At 50.2% G+C, this 19065-nt stretch overlaps 1 protein-coding gene across 1 annotated transcript in view; it reads right to left on the bottom strand.

Moving 5' to 3' along the window:
* Positions 1 to 10311, bottom strand: part of NRG3 (neuregulin 3) — a 387877-nt gene extending 377566 nt beyond the window's left edge. Inside the window, 2 exon segments of the mRNA XM_056849630.1 lie at positions 9593 to 10251; positions 10253 to 10311. Of these exon segments, the coding sequence (XP_056705608.1) occupies positions 9593 to 10251; positions 10253 to 10311 (718 nt within the window).
* Positions 10312 to 19065: the final 8754 nt, after the last annotated feature.

Here is a 19065-nt window from a genome sequence, read left to right on the forward strand (position 1 = left end):
GTTAGAAAATTCTTCCTAATGTCTAGACGGAAACTCTTTTGACCAATGTCCCTAGACCAAATCAGACCAAGGCACATGTTTATATGAAGACCTTCATATATTTCAATCGATAAGTTTGTTTAGTATCACCCAAGGAAGAACAGTGCAAAAGTTGGCTATGCTCGGTGGACATATCCATGCGGGAAAGAGAGGTTTCTGCCCAAAACTCCCGAAGGTGTGACTAATTCCTTTTTGTGCTCAGGGTCTAATCCACTGCCCAAGGAAAGCAATGCACCGACTTTGATTTGTGTTTGATCAAGGCCTCAACACATTGCTAAATGATGTGTCAACGGTATCAGGCGGTGTTTTATGGGCTGTGAAGAAAGCAGACTTTCAAATGCCTCTGCCTCGGCCTCTGAGGGATTTACTTCCTCTCTGGTGATCATATCCCCACAATCCTGTAATCGATATTTCAAAATGCCCCATCTCAGTGAAGCAGAGTGTTGCCCTACAGAAAATAACAACAATACAAAAATAGTTGATTTCCTCTCCACTGCAAAGTCCAGATGCCAAAGCTGATTACTTGAACTGATGCTAATGATATTAATAACAAAATATCTTTTTGCTAAAGTCAGATCCTGGCATTCTCTCTGCCACATTCTTAAAAGCCCAACATCATGCATTTCACTCTCGTGTACCCCTAGATTCCATCACACAACCCAAGAAACTCAAATAATGATGGCAGTATTCAGATGAACAGGTGGGGCTCTGTTAGAGGTGTAGGGTTGCCAACTTCCAGGAAATAGCTGGAGATCTCCTGCTATTACAACTGATCCCCAGGCGACAGAGATTAGTTCCCGTTGAGAAAATGGCTGCTTTGGCAATTGGACTATAGCATTGAAGTCCCTCCCCAAACCCTGCCCTCCTCAGGCTCCGCCCCAAAAACCTCCAGCCAGAGGCGAAGAGGGAAATGTCAGCCCAATAGAGTTGCCAACCTCCAGGTACTAGCTGGAGATTTCCTGCTATTACAACCGATCTCCAGCAGATAGAGATCAGTTCCCCTGGAGAAAATGGCTGCTATGTCCAATGGCGTTGAAGTCCTTCCCCTCCCCAAACCCCATCCTCATCAGGCTCCTCCCCAAAAACCTCCCGCTGGTGGTGAAGGGGGACCTGGCAACCCTCGGTTCTGTAGCTATGGGCTGGCAAAGTTCCACCTAGACCATTTATGCATGGCTGTCTCCTTGCGTTACCCCACTGACTATTTTGGGGCTTTGCTTTGATTTTGCTTGCATTTTCCAATCATCAGAGGTTGCCTCGTTCTCCCCACACATTTCCATGCTTTCCCCCTGCATTTTTATTTTTATTTTTTTCAAACAAATAAACAAAACATACAAACATACAGACATACACATCAGTTTCTAACACTATACTGGAACTTACTCTATTGTTAGGGGTGCCAGGTCCCTCTTCACCACCAGTGGGAAGGTTTGGTGGTGGAGCCTGAGGAGGGTGGGGTTTGGGGAGGGGAGGGACTTCAATGCCATAGAGTCCAATTGCCAAAGCATCCATTTTCTCCAGGGGAACTGGTCTCTATCAGGTGGAGATCAGCTGTAATAGCAGGAGATCTCCAGCTAGTACCTGGAGGCTGGCAACTCTAACTATAGTTTCAGTTCAATTATACATTCTGTGGATTATTGTGTTTTCATATTTTACAATAGATTTTTTACTTAAATTCTTACATTCTATTATTTTTATTAACAAACAGCTATATACTCAAAGAATATTTTCCATTTATCATAAAACTCAGGCGTTGATCTATTGTGCACTAAAGACATTAGTTTAGCCATAATTGCACATTCTGCTACTTTATTTGCCCATTCAGCCGCATCCAGATAATCTCCCCACCTCCCATGTTTCCTGGATGCTGGCTAAACACAAATCCAGAAAATGCGGAAATGCGTGGGGAGAGCGAGGCAACCTCTGACGGTCGGAAAATGCAAGCATATTCAAAGCAAAGCCCCAAAGTAGGCGGCAAGGTGACCACATGGAAACAGCCATGCATAAATGGCCCTAGTATATTTATCTAGGACATTTCCTCTCACCCTTCCTCCAAGTAGTTCAGGGCATCGTACATGGCTCTCCTCTCCCCGTTTTATCCTCACAACAACCCTGAGAGGTAGCTTACACCGAAATGGCGAGAAAGATGGCACTTGGCCCAAGATAACTTGGGTTGCCAACCTGCAGGTAGCAGATGGAGATCTGCTATCAAAACTGATCTCCAGCCAATAGAGATCAGTTCCCCTGGAGAAAATGGCCGCATTGGCAATTGGACTCTATGGCATTGAAGCCCCTCCACAAACCTCACCCTCCTCAGGCTCCACCCCAAAAACATCCCCCCAGTGGTGAAGAGGGATCTGACAATCCTAAACATGACCCATCAAGTTTCATCACAAAGTAGGGGTTTGGGTCACACAGTGTGACATTCTAACCATGGTGCCAGGGCGATGCTCCGTGGTTCCCCACTGACTTTTGTGGGGAATAGTTCTTAAGCAACAATTCAGGGTCCAGTTAAGAGGTGGTATAACTTGTCCCTTTTCCCAGACTAGTTTAGCCTTATCTCAGTGGTATGTAGGGTTGCCAACCTCCAGGTACTAGATGGAGACCTCCTGCTATTACAACTGATCTCCAGCCAATAGAGGTCAGGTCATCTGGAGAAAATGGCTGCTTTGGCAACTGGACTCTATGGCATTGAAGTCCCTCCCCTCCCCAAACCTCACCCTCCTCAGGCTCCACCCAAAAACCTCCCGCTCGTGGAGGAGAGGCACCTGGCAACCCTAGTGGTATGCCATTAAAAACTAGATGGCTGTAGTTCACTTCAATGGGAAGAAATTAGGGTTAACAACTCCAGGTTGGGAATTTCCTGGACATTTGGGAGTGGAGCTTGGAGACGGTGGGGTTTAGGGAGGGGGGGGGCTCAGCAGGTATAATGCCGTAGGGTCTACCCTTGCCATTTTCTCTGGTGGAACTGATCTTTGTAGTCTAGCGATGAGGAATAATTCCTGGAGATCTCCAGGCCCCATGTGGAGACTGGCAACCCTAGATAAAGATGTGTACCTCAGACGATCTTGCAGTGAGAACAAAACCAGCCAGCCATGACAACAAGGTTTCCAGTAGGGTTCCCTCTTCACCACTGGCAGGAGGTTTTGGGGTGGAGCCTGAGGAGGGCGGGATTTGGGGAAGGGAGGGACTTCAATACCATAGAGTTCAATTGCCAAAGCGGCCATTTTCTCCAGGTGAACTGACCTCTATCAGCTGTAATAGCAGGAGATATCCAGCTAGTACCTGGAGGTTGGCAACCCTAGGAGAGCCTCTGACATTTGCAGGCCTTTCTTCTGCTCACATTCCACCTCATCATAATGAGGAACGTTTTCCAAGAAACATCACAGGGTTGTTTGAGTTGTAAGTTCCATATTACTGAATGAAGTCCAAAGCAAAATGAAAGCAACCCCAGGCCGTACTTATCAGAAGAGCGCTTGTCGGATTTCTCAAAAGGATATTGACTAAGAGTTCTATATAGTGTTGCCAGCTCCGGGTTGGGAAATACCTGGAGATTTTGGGGGTGGAGCCTGAGGAAGGCAGCGTTAGGAGAGGGGAGGGACTTCAATGCCATAAAGACCAATTGCCAAAGCAGCCATTTTCTCCAGGGGAACTATTCTCTGTCGCCTGGAGAGCAGTTTTAATAGTGGGATATCTCCAGCCACCACCTGGAGGTTGGCAACCCTAGCTCTATACCCTCACTCTGTTTTGGCTCTTGTGTATTATGGCAACCTCTGTTCTGGCTCTTCTGTATTATCAGTGACAACTGCTCTGTGTTTCTCTATTAGGCCATGTGTTTCTTTGCAAGTGGAAGCAGTTTTGCGGCACCAATACATTCTTGCAGGAGATCTAGCGTATACTATTTCAGTATCACATAGCAACAAAGTCAGAGTAGAAACAAAAATATCACAGGTGGGAAAAAAATAAGAAAACCATGAAACTGTCAACCAGTTAGAAGCCTGAAAAATTACACTATTCTAAGCCCTCTGATTTTAATTGATTTAGAAGGGGGTAACTCTTCTTCGGACATCACTGTTGGGTTTTCCTAAACCTAGGCGATCCCTTGTTTTGCTGATCAGACAGATTCATTCATAGGTTAAACACTTTATTATACCAATTGTGAGTGATATTCAGAGGTAGTGAAAGAAGCTAACAGTTTTGCTTCACAAAACAACATTAACAAGCCTTCGGAAAAATCAACGGTAACCCCTCCACCCCGGTCTCAGAAAAAAACAGAAATAAATATTGTGCACAATGCCAATACTGGATACAAGGGGCACTTCTAATTTAAATCCAATGATCGATTTCTTTTTATCTGCGGTGAAGGAATCCTGTTGTTGCATTGAAAGATTCGACTGATGTAATGATCATTGTAGAAGTGCATGCCTTCAAAAGAGTCACTTCAACTTTTGTTAGCAATTCTAAACTAAGGGTTTTTTTTTTATTTTAGAGGAACAGGCAGTGATCTGCAATCATAAGGACTTACACTGGATCAGATAGTGGCCAACCTGTTGCCCTGGAGAGCCAACAAACTGAGCATAGAAGGTTGTCCCCCTGATATTGCCTTCCAGCACTGGCATTCAGAGGTGTATTTCCTCTCAACATGAAAGTCCAATGGCTAGTAGCCATTGAGAGACCTAACCTCCATGAATCTGTCCACATCCCTTTGAAAATCATAGGATCATAGAGTTGGGAGGGACCACCACGGTCATCTAGTCCAACCCCCTGCACAATGCAGGAAATTCACAACTACCTCCCCCACCACACCCCCAGTGACCCCCTAAACCATGCCCAGAAGACAGGGAAAACCCCTCCATGATCACTGGCCAATCTGGCCTGGAGGAAAATTCCTTCCTGACCCCGAAGTGATGCGGCACTTCCATGGGTATGCAAGAAGGCGCATCATCCTCTACATGACAACCCTTCAAGTACTTGAAGATGTTTATCATATCCCCTCTCAGTCTTCTCCTCTCCAGGCTAAACATACCCGGCTCCTTCAACCTTTCCTCATAGGACTTGGTCTCCAGACCCCTCACCATCTTCGTTGCCGTCATCTGGACACGTTCCAGTTTGTCTACATCCTTCTTCAATTGTGGTGCCCAAAACTGAACACAGTACTCTAGGTGAGGTCTAAGCAGAGCAGAGTACAGTGATACCATCACTTCGTGTGATCTGGACACTACACTTCTGTTGATACAGCCCAGGATCCCATTTGCAGAGTAATGCGATACCATCCTCAATGTTGGTGACCAGTGGTCACCATAACATCCATTGGCAGCGAATCCCACAATGTAGTCAACTCATTGAGTGAAGAAGCTCTTCCTTTGGTCCATCCTACTCATTTATAATCAGCTGTGTCCCCTAAGCTAGGAGGGTCCTCAGTCACTGTTTTTTACCAAAGCGTTCTTCTGAGAGTTAAGTCCTACCTCTTGAACATGTCTCCTATGTAAAGGATGGGACCTTCCCACCACGCCCTCCTTAGACTCTGCCCTCAAGCACCAAATCTGGTCCCTTCTGCATCCAGGGCCGACTTCCAATTCTAGGTCCTGTGTCAGTCACCCACAAAGGATAACGATCCCATGACTTCTTCTCTGCTCTGACTACCTAGTGCCCACCAATCGGGGTGTCTCCAATCAGATGCCCCATCTGGGGAATCCCTGCTATCGTCAATGAGTCACGGAATGACACTGGAGCATAATTATCAGTGATGGCCAAGGAGGTCCCCCGCTCATCTGTTCCTGCTGACAGCTCTTGAACGAATGGCTCTTCATCTTCCAGAGCAGCTGTCAGAAGAAACAGCTTGCCAAGGAGCAAATGCACCACAGGGCAATCTTCCTCCCAACCTTCCTTCCTTCCTGAGATCAAAAACACAAGCTTATAGCAAAAGAGACTCTTCCATCTGCACCATTTTAACTATGATGGCTTATTTATTGATTTGATTGGCTATTCTCCTCCAAGCAGCTCAGGGCAAGTGTATGGTGTAGTGCCAGCATGGTGTAGTGGTTAAGAGTGGTGGTTTGGAACAGTGGACTCTAATCTGGAGAACTGGGTTTGATTCCTCGCTGTCCACATGAGTGGCAGACTATAATCTGGAGAACCAGGTTGGTTTCCCCACTCCTATGCATGAAGCCAGCTGGGTGACCTTGGGCTAGTCATAGTTCTCTTAGAGCTCTCTCAGCCCCAACTACCTCACAGGGTGTCTTTTGTAGGGAGTGGAAGGGAAAGTGATTGTAAGCTGGTTTGATTCTTCCTTAAAAACCAACTCTTCTTCTTCTTCTACATCTCAGATTAGGCTGAGGGAGTGGGAGGAGTTGGTTTTTATATGCCGATTTTCTCTAGCTTTTTATGGAGAATCAAACCAGCTTCCAATAGCCTTCCCTTCCTCTCCCCACAACAGACACCTTGTGAGGTAGGTGGGGCTGAGAGAGTTTGGAGAGAACTGTCACTAGACCAAGGTCATTCAGCAGGCGCCATGTGGAGGAATGGGGATTCAAACCCGGTTTTCCAGATTAGAGTCCACCGCTCATGTGGAGGAGTGGGGAAACCAACCCAGTTCACCAGATTAGAGTCCGCTGCTCCTAACCACTACACCACCCTGGCTCTCTATCACTACCATTCAGAGGTTGATGGCTTCTCTCTACAGAAGTCATTATGGCTGGCAGCCATTAATGGACCCCCCCTTCTCTGAATTCCAGAGGAGAATGAAGGGCTGCTAAACCACTTTAAATCTGCACGGTAGCTACATGTTTTGGATACACAGAAACCCCTCTGCTTCCCATTGGCCCAGTCCACATTGCCACGGCCCACGCTGTTTGCATTCCTTAAGAAAGACTTACTAAAGGACGACTCAATTCTCTCTCAACAAAGGATATTTTCTAAACATCTCAGCAGCTAGATGGAAGAGCGCATCATCATTTTCAGTATTTGTCTTTCCAATCTAGCAGATCGCATAGAAATCAGCTTGGGTTGTCATGCCCTTATTCATGTTCACACAGTACTGCAGGAACCAGTACTTTCTTGGTTTTTAAAAAAAAATAACAGCTAGAGTCACAGGAAAACCTGGAGCACACAGCAAGCAACTGCAAAGATTATTTTTTTAAATTGATTTTCTTTTTATCTATTCCCCTACAAAAGGCCTTTCCTAAAAGTCATCAAGGATCAAAGTCAGCAGAAGAGGCAGATCTCTGGTCGGAGGGTTGCCTCGTGCCAGCCATCCGTAAAAGAAAGATTACAATATCGCTGCTCCTACCAGAAGCTGATAGAAAGATTATCTGAATCAGAAAATCGCACAGCTTTGGGGGAGGGGGGAGATGGAGAGAGGAATTCCACATGCCCTACAAATTCCAAACCTCCTTTTTTTAAGAGAAAAAGATGTAATCTATTTAATCTCTCGTTAATGATAATCGCAGACGACTGATGTGCTCAAAGCGGGTCAATTTCGGGCAGATTTGCACTTCTGTTTGTACTTTGGCAAAGCCGTTGGGGGCGTAGAGAGGAAGAAACACTCGGGTCTAACCTCCGGTTGAAATAGGTTTTAATAGTGAGATCTGGTCGGAGGATGGCTGGACAGTATTAACAGTCCATCAACACATATTTATGTATATGTGTATAAGAGAGAGAGAGAGAGAGACAGAGACAGAGGGAGAGGGAGAGGGAGAGGAGGGGTACCAAACAGATCCTGCCAAATAACAATCATGTATTAAACAGGATTCTATATTCTAACCCCTTATAGAAGGTTAGAAAATTATTATGGATCTTTCACCACCCTCCTTACAGATGAGGTTTTTTTAAAAAAAAGAAAAGGTGAGAACGAGAGAGGGAAACCAGCCGCAGGGAAACCTTTCTAAAATTTCACAGCACCTGCCTGCCAGCAACCCTGGGCACAGCATCTCAAAGCCATGCAAAAAATCAATGCTGCGTCTGCTCCGGAGGAGCTTCAATTGCAGGAAGGGGAGGGGAAGAACGACAAGGGGGGGGGGGTAGAAAAGAAACCAGGCTGTCGAGGGAAGGCAAAGGGGGTTGAGGGACCAAGGAGGTTTTAGTACATTTCAGCCAGGGCTTCAGTCTTTGAAAGGAGACTGACATGGGGAGGGGGATCTCCCTGCTCACAGTACAACCTACAGCCTTTTGATAACCAATGGTCACAAGACGCTACCTTTCCTCGACCACAACCAGTAGTATATTTTCTAGTACCCCCTCCCCTTTTGATTGATTCCCTCCCTTCCCAATTCAAAGCATCCTTTGCTTGCACACATGCATTCTTCATCCAGGAAGAGGCAGAAAATAGGCTTAAATGAGATAGATAGAGCATGATTTCTATAAACAACCCACCAGCAATACACCCCTAGATCAACATGCAAACAACAACTGGGGGGAGAATCACAGGGCAGTATAATTGTTTCAGTTGATGCCATGCTTTTCGATTTATTATTTGATTTATTGATGAATTACTGAAGGCTCTCAGAGCTTCCTCTACAGTATGGGGGGAGGGAGGAGACAATCACTTTGAACCACCCAGGTTTTCACTTGAATCGTAACCCCCCCAAAGTTGGCTGAGTGGAGAGGCGATGTTTGTCCTGGCTAACCTTCACAGGAGGTATGCAGCCCATCCGACTCCTTTTTGCAAACCAGAAGGGAGCCGGCGGCTTCACTCTCAAGGGGGGCGGGGAGGGGAGCATTCGTGTTTGCAAGAGACACCCCCAAATGATCCCCACCCATCCACTGTGGGGGGAGATCTCTCTCACTCCACTGATGCCTGGTTCAATGAGGTTGGAGCCAAGCTGGTGGGAAGGGAAAGTCGACTTCCCCAAGCTGATGCATCTATGTGTGTGTATGTGTGTGTGTGGGGGGGGGGTGCTTTTTCTCCATTCTCTTCCCATGCAACCAGCCCTCCGTATTTTGCAACAGGGGAGCTCTCTAAGTGGGAAACCAGTGGTGGATCACACATTGGAAAGCATTTTTTGAAAAAGGGAGCAGAGAGGTTCACATGGAAGCCTCAAAGCAAACGCGAGCACCGGCAAACGCACATGAGCCTTTGTCCAAACCTCCTGAGCACACTTAGGCAAAGCTCCCAGAACCCCAAACCTTTCTTCAGAGCAGGTGTCCTTCTTCCTCCTCTCCCCCGCAGAAATGAGCCAAGGTCAGCATCTTCCCGGAAAGGACCCAGCAGGTGCAAATTGACAGCCCCCCAGATGTGGAAGGAGGGGAGGGGGGAAGGGAGAAGGGGGAGACCTCCTAAGGTGGTTGCACCTCCATCACCACCAGAGGAGGGAACGGGAGGGTCTCGCCCAGAGGGAGCAGAAGGCACTGACTGGAAGTGTGGAACCCCCCTCCATGTCACCGTAGGCAACTGCAAGTCACACATCCATGCGCCACCAGAGCCACATAGTCCCAGAGGAGTCCCAAAGGCCGGCCCAACGGTGCAGATTTTTACCTCCTCCAATAACCCACCCACCCACCCCCCAAAACAGGAGAAACCGGGGGGAGGCTCCCCCTCCCCAAGCCGGGCGCCACTTACGGTATTTGGGGCTGGTGTGGGGCTCCGGGGCGGTGGTGGTGGTGGTGGTCGTCGAGCCGGCCTCTTGGAAGGGCGATAAGGTCCAGGAGGGCGCCGAGTCCTGCAGATAGGTCTTGTAGGAGGAGGTAGTGTACGCCGCAGTGGGCCAGAGGGGCAGCGGCGGCGTCCCCGGGGTGCCAGGCGCCGGGCGGGAGACCAGGAGGGTGGTGCCCAGCGGGGCGGCGTTGGCGGTGGTGGCGGAGGCGCGCGGGGGGCCGGCGCGGATGGGGCCCCGCGTGGCCGGGAAGCGGGTGGGCGCCTTGGTCAGGGTGGTGAGGCGGGTGCCGAGGCGGTGGGGGCTGCGGGAGGTGGGGGCGGCGGTGGTGGTGGTGGTCTCCGCGCTCTTGGGCAGGGCGGAGGGCTTGGAGAGGAAGAAGGGGTCCTGCTCGATGCCCTTGGAGTCCATCAGCTCGGTGGGCACGTACTCCTTGACGGCGCCCACCACGATCCACTTGAGCAGCATGAGGCTGAGCGCCAGGCCCACCACCCCGATGAAGAGGGGCACGGCGCACAGCCACGTCTGCTGCCGGTTCCACACCAGGCAGTCGCCGCAGCGCACCTCGCGGGCCGCCGGATCGGGGCCCCCCGCGCCGCCCCCCGCCGCCGCCCCCCCCGCCGCCCTCCCCGCCAGCGGCAGCAGCTGCGGCGGCCCCCGGCGGCGAGGCGACCCCTTCGCTCATCCTCCCGGGCGCCTTTCACACCCGCCCCCCGGGGGGGAGAAGCGGCATCGGGGCGAGGGAGGGAGGGGGGAGGGAGGGGGCCGGGAAAGGGGGGTCGCAAAGACCGAGAGGAGGAGGGAGGTCCGACGGGAGGGGAAAGGGGGGGAGCGGCCGCCGGCTACCGGCGGGACATGCTTTCCCACCCCCCCTCCCGGCTCAGCCTCTCGACGCCCCCTTCATCGCATCCCCGCGCACACGCGGCCCCGCCGCCGCCGCTGCTGAATCAGCTGAAAGAGCCGCGACGGCCCCATCCTGCTGCCGCCGCCGCCGAAGAAGAAGACGAAGAGCCCGGTGCCTCCTGGCGGCGCCTCGGGGTCTTCCTTCGCCCTTTACCTTGGCGGTCCTCGGCCTCCCGTGGCAATCCGAATACCAGTTGAAGCAAGGCGATGCCGGTCCCGCGCGGGGGTCGCTCCAGATCCCGGGGCGGTTAATCCAGATCCCGGGTGGGAGTCGCTCCAAAGCCCGGGTGGGGGGTGGCGCCAGATGCCGGGCGGGCCGGGATGGGTGCGCCCCCCTCCCCAAAAGCCCCCTCCGCCCAGCAGTCTCCCAGAAGGCGCCTCCTCGGCGAAGCCCCCGAGATCCGCAGTCCGCCGCGGCCGGGCGGGCGGGGCGCGGGGGGAGCCGAGAGCGGCGGCGGCGAGGGCGGCAGCCTGCCCGGGCGGCGGGCTCTCCTCTCTCGCTCTCTCTCTCGCTCTCCCCCCCCCCGCCGGTCCCCGCGGCGCCCCCTCGCCCGGCCGGCGCTCTAAAGCGGCGAGACCAACCCGGAGGCGGAGCGGAGCGGGAAGCGACGCCCGGCGCGGGCGAGCCGGGCCGGCAGCGGCCGCCGACGCCCCCCGCCCGGCCAAGTCCCGGCCGGCCAGAGGCAGCCGCAGCAGCCGCAGCAGCCCAGTCCCGATCTGGAACGGGGGCCTTCGGCAATGTTGCCCAAAAATAAGGAAATAGAATAAAAATGGGGGGGGGCACACACAAACGCCCCCCCAATAGATATATTGATATATATACAATTAGATTTTAAAGAAAGGAGCAAGCCATCCTCGGCGGCCGCCAGAACCCTCCCGGGCAGCGAGGCAGGCGGCGCGGTTGTGGATGGCTCGTTGCGGTAGGTGGGGGGGGGGCGGGCTGGGCGAGGAAGCCGCCGCCCCCTTCTCGAGCGGTAGGGGTGGATTTTCCCCTCCCCCGCCCGGTGGCTTGGTGGAAGGCGCCCCCGGCCGCATCAAGGGTCCGGGCCCTCGGGATGGGGGGTGGGAGGGACACGTGTGCGTGGAGAGGGCGGCCACGCCCAAAGAGCGGCCGGGTTGGGGGAAGGCACGCCGGACCCGAGGACCGGGAGATTGGGGGTGGGGGGAGAGAGAGAAAGACCGCGCTGTGGAATCAGGAAATCCCCACTACACGGGGTGGGGGGGGGGACCTACCCGTTGCTTATGCAATAGAGGGTCATTTCGCCCAGTTGCCTACCTTGCCGGGTTGTTGTGAGGGAAGCTGAACCAACGGGAGTTTGGACGCGCTGAAGCTCGCTCGGTTCTTCTATATATCTTCTATATATCTTGCTTCCCCACCCCCTCCCAGTGGCAGGGTGGCCAACTCTGGGTAGGATTTTTGTCTTTGCCGCCAAGTCACAGCTGATTTATGGCGACCCTGGAGGGTTCTTGAGACCAGAGACGTCCGGAGGGGGTCTGCATCACGAGCCTGGTATTCCTTGGAGGTCTCCCATCCAAATACCAGCCAGGGGCGGGGTTGAGAGTGTGTGACTGGCCCAAGGTCACCCAGCAAGGTTCTATGGCGCAAGTGAGGATTCGAACCTGTGTTTCCCAGATCCTACTCCGACACCTTAATCACTACACCAGGCTGGCTGGTAGGGAAATACTTGAAGATTTATAAGGTTGCCAGATCCCTCTCTGCAACCGGCGGCAGGTGTTTGGGACGGAGCCTGAGGAAGGTGGGGTTTGGGGAGGGAAGGGGCTTCAATGCCATAGAGTCCAATGGCCATAGTGGCCATTTTCTCCAGGGGAACTGATCTCTATCGGCTGGAGATCTGTTGTAATAGCAGGATATCTCCAGCTGGTACCTGGAGGTTGGCAACGCTAGAGTTTTGGGGGATGGCGACTGGGGAGGGACCTTACTGGGGTATAGTGCCATAGAACCCACCTTCCAAAGCAGCCGTTTTCTCCAGAGGAAAACTGATCCCTGTAGTCTGGGGATTCGGTGTAATTGTGGGAGATCTCCAGGCCCCACCTGGAGCTTGGCAACCCTACTCAATGGGACCCAAAGCAATTTACAACATAGTTTCCCCCTCTTCTGTTTTGTGTGCATAACAACAGCCTTGTAAGGGAGGTTCAAGAGACTGCTCCACAGTCGCCTAGAAAGCTTCCATGGCAGATGCCTGGCGGGGGTCAAGATGTCAAGGCGGGGGTCCCAGATCCTGGCTCCACACTGCTACACTACACTGGCTGATCATGCACTGTTCATACCTCAGTCTAACATAAGAGGATCAGGCAGAAGACCAAGATAGGCCAGCATCCTGTTTCTAAAAGTGGTGAACTCACAGGCAGGGTGCATCTTAGTAACACATGCACAGGGTAGGAAGGCCACAGCCCTCCCCCAGAGTACATCCTCCTGTAAGCTCTAGTCCCGTGATAATCCCATAAACAGACATCAGCAGACAGGCAGTCTAAAAGAGTTGATTTATTAGAAAATCCACAGGTTAACAGAAGCCAAGAGTCAAATGGACACTAGTGAAAACTATGGGAACAGTACAGGGCATATATGGAAGAGCAAAGGGCAAATTGGGGTAGATCTGGATACCATGGCAACCCCCCTCCCAGGAGCTGTCAGGGTGCTGGGAGACTTCCCACAGAGAGCAGTCTAAACACACTGTTTACCGGACACAGAGCTGGCCAAGGCCAGCACCTGGAGAAACCACAACATTCCTTTCTCAGACCATGTCTGACACCTCCGATATATTGCCTCTGGTCATGGAGGCTCCACTCTAGCCCCTTTAGAAAACCATAAGAGCTAGTGGTTACCAATCATCACATCTTGTGGCAGTGAATTCTGCTAGTTCACAATGTGCTGTGTGAAAGATCTTTTGTTGATTTTTGAACCTACTTTTTGTTGGATGGAGTCCAGTGCTAACTATAGGAGAGAGAGAGAAAAATCCCCCCTCCCCAGTTATCTTTTTAAAATAAAACCCCAAATGCTTTAGACTTCCCTCATAGGGAACGTATTCTGTTCCCTGATCATTTTACATACCCCTTTCTGTACCTTTTCTGGGTCTACAATAACCTTTCGGAGATGGGGTGAGAAGAAATGTACACACTATTCCAGATGTGGGAGAGAAGGATATAAAGCAGCTATGATACAGGATTAGTAATCTTTAGTCTCTTCCGCATAAGTCCCAAGACTGTTTGCCTTTTTCTCTGCAACTGCACATTGAGTTGACATTTAAACAAACTGACCCCAAGAGCTCTTTCCTAAGTAGCCACGGCCAATTCAATCCTCATCTCTGTATATACCAGGGGTGGGGAACCTTTTTTCCACCAAGGGCCATTTGGATATTTATAACATCATTTGTGGGCCATACAGAATGATCAACTTTAAAAATAGCCAACCAAGCCCCAAGCAGGCAGCTGCCCCAGATGACCCACACCCGTGCGGGCAAGCAGGCAGGCATCCAACCAGTGGCGTACTCGCCCACCTGGTGGCACAGGATGGTCTGTTGCACCAGCCAGGTGTAGCCGTCCAGCCACACGCCGGGGTTGCTCCTGCTCCGCATGGTTGGGGCCAGATTCTACAATTGGCTCCTGCTACCTCCGCCTGCAGGGATGAAATGAGGACACACTGGCTAAGAACTTGCCCCCCCACACACACAGACACATTCTGGCCCTGCCTCCTTTAACCCCTCCATTGTCACCACTTCCGCCCCCAGCCCTCTTGTAGTACAGAGGGAATACGTTTCTCCAAGGCCCGATTTATATGGTTTGGGACCCCCACCCCGGCAATACAATTTCTTTACGTTTATTCTGCACTTCATTTAACATTTTGTTACCTGTCAACCTGGTCTGTAGAAATGTGGGTGCTCTCTCCCAAGAGAGGGCCTTTTCAGTGGTAGCCCCATGGTTATGGAACCACCACCCCTCTCTCAACCTTTAGGAAACAGAGATGGTTTTTCTCATGATGGCACCTTCTGTCTACCAGTAGTTTTAAATTACAGATTTTATCTGTTGGCTTTTATGTATTTTATTGTATTTTATTATTCTTTACATTGTAAGCTGCCTGGGAGGAACTCCGTGGCAGAGTGGTAAGCTGCAGTACTGCAGTCAAAAGCTCCGCTCACCACCTGAGTTCGATCCTGACGGGAGTCTGTTTTAGGTAGCTGGCTCAAGGTTGACTCAGCATTCCACCCTTCCAAGGTTGATAAAATGAGTACCCAGCTTGCTGGGTAAAGTTTTGACAACTGGGGAAGGTGATGGCAAACCACCCCGTAAACACAGTCTGCCTAGTAAATGTCATAAGAATATAAGAACATAAGAAAAGCCCTGCTGGATCAGACCCAGGCCCATCAAGTCCAGCAGTCTGTTCACACAGGGGCCAACCAAGTGCCTCTAGGAAGCCCACAAACCAGACGACTGCAGCAGCATTATCCTGCATGTGTTCCACAGCACCTAATATAATGGGCATGCTCCTCTGATCCTGGAGAGAATAGGCGTGCATCATGACAAGTATCCATTTTTACTGGTAGCCATGAATAGTTCTCTCCTCCAAGAACATGTTCACTCCCCTTCTAAAGCCTTCCACGTTGGCAGCCATTCCCACATCCTGGGGCAGGGAGTTCCATAATGTGACGTAACCCCATGGGTCAGGAATGACCTGGTGCTTGCACAGGGGACTACCTTTACCATTTTAAGCCATCTAGAGTTCTTATAAGGAACAAATGTGGCTCCACCTGGATGAAGAATGGAGCCGGAGGAGGGTCAGGTTTAGGGAAGTGAAGGACCTAGCTGCCCTAGCCCACCCTCCAAAACAGCCATTTCCCTCCATTTCTGACCTCTGTCACGTGGAGATCAGTTGTAATTCCAGGAGACCTCCAGCCACTACCTGGAAGTTGGCAACCCTATGCCACATCCCCCCTCCTTTTTCACTCCTCTCCAAATCAGGCGAGATTTACATTAGAAATACCCAACAGTGACACACACAAAAAATTCAAATTCTAAAGCTGAAGCCAGATCCGTGATGCCTCTCTCCGACTCAAATGTCTGTTCCACCCAGCTAGCAATAATGTCATTAGCAAGAAGGAAACAAATAAACAGCAACCAAGATTCAGGATTGCTGGAATGCTGTTATCTGAAGGCCATTTAATACAGTCAGCAGAATCTGATGATTCAGAGGCGTTGCCTGAACTGCCACATTTCATGCTGGCGTTTGGGGGACCAAATATTTGAATATTCCTCCGCTGAGAAATGTCCTGGTGTGAAGCAAATGCAGAACCCTGTCATGTCAGAGAGTTTTCATCCTAGCCTTCTCCTTGACATCCTACTTCCCTGTGTGAAGAGGATATAAGCTTTGGGGAGGGACAGTGGCTCAGAGGTAGAGCATCTGCTCGCATTGCAGAAGGTCCCAGGTTCAATCCCCGGCAGTTAAAGGGACTCGGCAGGTAGGTGATGTGAAAGACCTCTGGCTGTGGCCGTGGAGAGCCACTGCCGGTCTGAGCAGGCAATACTGACTTTGATGGACCAAGAGTCTGATTCAGTATAAGGCAGCTTCATGTGACCATGTGTTCATGTGTGTTTGTGTGTGCCATTCTAAAAAAAAGAAGAAGAAGAAGAGAAGTTGGTTTTTATATGCCGACATTTTCTACCACTTAAGGAAGAATCAAACTGGCTTACAATCACCTTCCGGCTTACAACAGACACCCTGTGAGGTAGGTGGGGCTGAGAGAGCTCTAAGAGCTCTGTGACTGGCCCAAGGTCACCCAGCTAGTTTCATGTGTAGGAGTGGGGAAACCAACCCGGTTCACCAGATTAGCGTCCGCTGCTCATGTGGAGGAGGGGGGAATCAAACCTGGTTCTTCGATCAGAATCCTCCGGTCCAAACCACCGCTCTTAACCATTTCAGGGGGAAGCCTCCCAGCAGCCCTCCTCTGCCTCCCAGCCAGGCCCTCCTGGGAGCTGCTCGGCTGGTTTGCTTGACACCACCGCCCCTCCCCTGCCTGCTTCCCCAGGCAGCTGCCCCCCTTGCCCCCCTAGATCCATCCCTGCAGCCTCTCCATCAATTATGTCTTTTGGAAAGAGGAATGGTTGCTGCAGGGGGTATGCTGTCCAACTGCCATATCAAGAGTTTCTTCGCCGTTAGACTTCAAAATGTGATTTGGGTTGACAGACCTATTTTCATGACAAAGATCTCTCCTGACCAAGTATTTGGAAAGTCCGGCTTCCCCAAAAACAGCTTCCTCACTTTGAGAAATGGAGTGAGGAAACACTCCTCGGAGCTCAGAATTACACTTGCATTGGCATCCTGCCTTGGTCTAAATCAGGGGTGTTGGACTCAATTGTTATGAGGGGCAGATATGACATAAATGTCACTTGGTCGGGCCGGGCCATGCCTCCCCAGCCCAGATCAGGAGTGGGGGCGGGGGGCGGGGGGGCTGTTGAGGCCACAGATCGAGTGAGCAACACAGATCGAGATTGGGGAAGGTGGCTGCCTCGGCTGCCTCACGGGCTGCATACGAGACTGGATCTGGCCCACGGGCCATATGTTTGACACCCCTGGTCTAAATTGTCCTGAAGAAGCACCTCTTTGGAGCTCTGTAAGAGCAAAAGGCTTCGTTGAATCTCCCGCAGGATCCATAGTTCTCTATAGTAGTTTCATAGTAGATATACAACGACCACAATTATTGTGGGATAATTCTGGATAGGCAAGCACAACGGCATGCTAGATAGACAGATAAATATGGTTCAACCAATAATGTGCTGGACTTGCCCGGGATTCATTCATACATGAATGTCCATTTGATGATTACTGCACTGTAATGAAAATGTTTTTGTGTTGTGTCAATGAAGAGATGAATCATCTCTAGGTTGTTGTTCAGCTAATAGGTAATGATATTTTTAAAATAGACCCTGATGGTCAGTTGATGTTTCCAGAGCTAGCTGGAAAAGCTTGCCCCTTTGAGTACATAGCTGTTAACTAATACAAATAATAGAATGTAAGAATTTAAGATATGCAGATATAATATTCAAAGAAGATAGAATAGAATAGAAGTTATAAAGTAAATTCCATTATAATTAGGTATTTGATGTGTACGTTTGTATGTTTGCATGTTTGTATGTTTTGTTTTATTTGTTTGAAAAATTAACAAAAATTAACAAAAAATAAAATAAAATAAAAGTTTTCCCTTCCTGGGTGCCTGTTTTGCCGAACTGCAGATGACGAGTGAAAACATTACCATTCTCCAAGCATTTGTCAATCATGAGTGTTTTGGTGAACTTGTTTGGATTATTATTTTTTTGTTTTAGTAATTGGCCTTGTGACCTTTTTACCATTAATTACCCCAAGATTGCAGAAGACTCTGTTTAGTGTCACTGTGCTCCCAATCCATGGATTTAGGTATCCGCAGATGGAGGTCACACATTGCTGTTAGATATGTAGATGACACCTACATTGGCGTAGAGGCCACCAGATTATAATGGCAATGAATCAGAACTGTCTGTTTATATGGGTTTGTGTTGCCTATAATAAACAGACATTTGTAACTACACTACAGACTTGGAGCTTCAAGGCTACCTGACAGGATCATGGCCAACAGAGAGGCAGTTCCAGGAGCTGTGTGTGAGTGCATATATAATACCAAGATGAAACGTTTAGAAGGAAGAACAGAAAAGCAAAACCTCCACCTAAACATCAAAATGACTCCTGAAACTCAGCAATAAGACTTAGCTGAAGGTTTTTTTAAGACAAGGTTGGCAACTTATTTTACTAGGGGATGTTGCTTTTACTGTCTTACTTTCACTGATTGTTAAGTGTTGGCTTTTGAAGAAGAAGAAGCTTTTCTCTAACTTTAAGGAGTCTCAAAGCAGCTTACAATCTCCTTCCCTTTCTTTCCCCACAACAAACACCTTGTGAGGTAGGTGAGGCTGAGAGAGCTTTAAGAGAACTGTGACTAGCCCAAGGTCACCCAGCAGGCTTCATGTGTAGGAGTGGGGAAACCAATCCAGTTCACCAGATTAGCGTCTCCTGCTCATGTGAAAGAGCAGGGAATCAAACCTGGTTCTCCAGATCAGAGTCCACCTCTCCAAACCACCGTTCTTAAACATGTCACCACACTGGCTCTTAATTGCTGTGCTTCTCTTGTTAGCTGCCTCAGACAGATTTCTGGAGCAGCAGAATACAAAATGCACTTGTGATGGATGAGAGGCAGGGAGGTAAGAGATGTTGTGACAATTATGGTGTGGAAGGGGAGACTGGCGTCTCTGTGACTAGGACAGGCACTCTTCTCTGGATTGAGAGCATCCTTTACATCTGTCAGGAGAACACTTCTTGATTGGAGGGTCCATGCTCTGGCCAGCTTGAGTCCCAGGGCCTGGCACCCAGATTGGCCAAGGGCCCAAGGGCCCTGGCGTACACGAGGAGCGGGGTCTGAAAAGAAGAGCTGTCATTTGGGGTCATTCATTTTAGGCGTTCATTAGAGGAGCTGTCTCTCCTGTCTGTTTACCATGAAGG

This window comes from Euleptes europaea, chromosome 5, assembly GCF_029931775.1.
Source record: "Euleptes europaea isolate rEulEur1 chromosome 5, rEulEur1.hap1, whole genome shotgun sequence".
NCBI classification, from domain to species: domain Eukaryota; kingdom Metazoa; phylum Chordata; class Lepidosauria; order Squamata; family Sphaerodactylidae; genus Euleptes; species Euleptes europaea.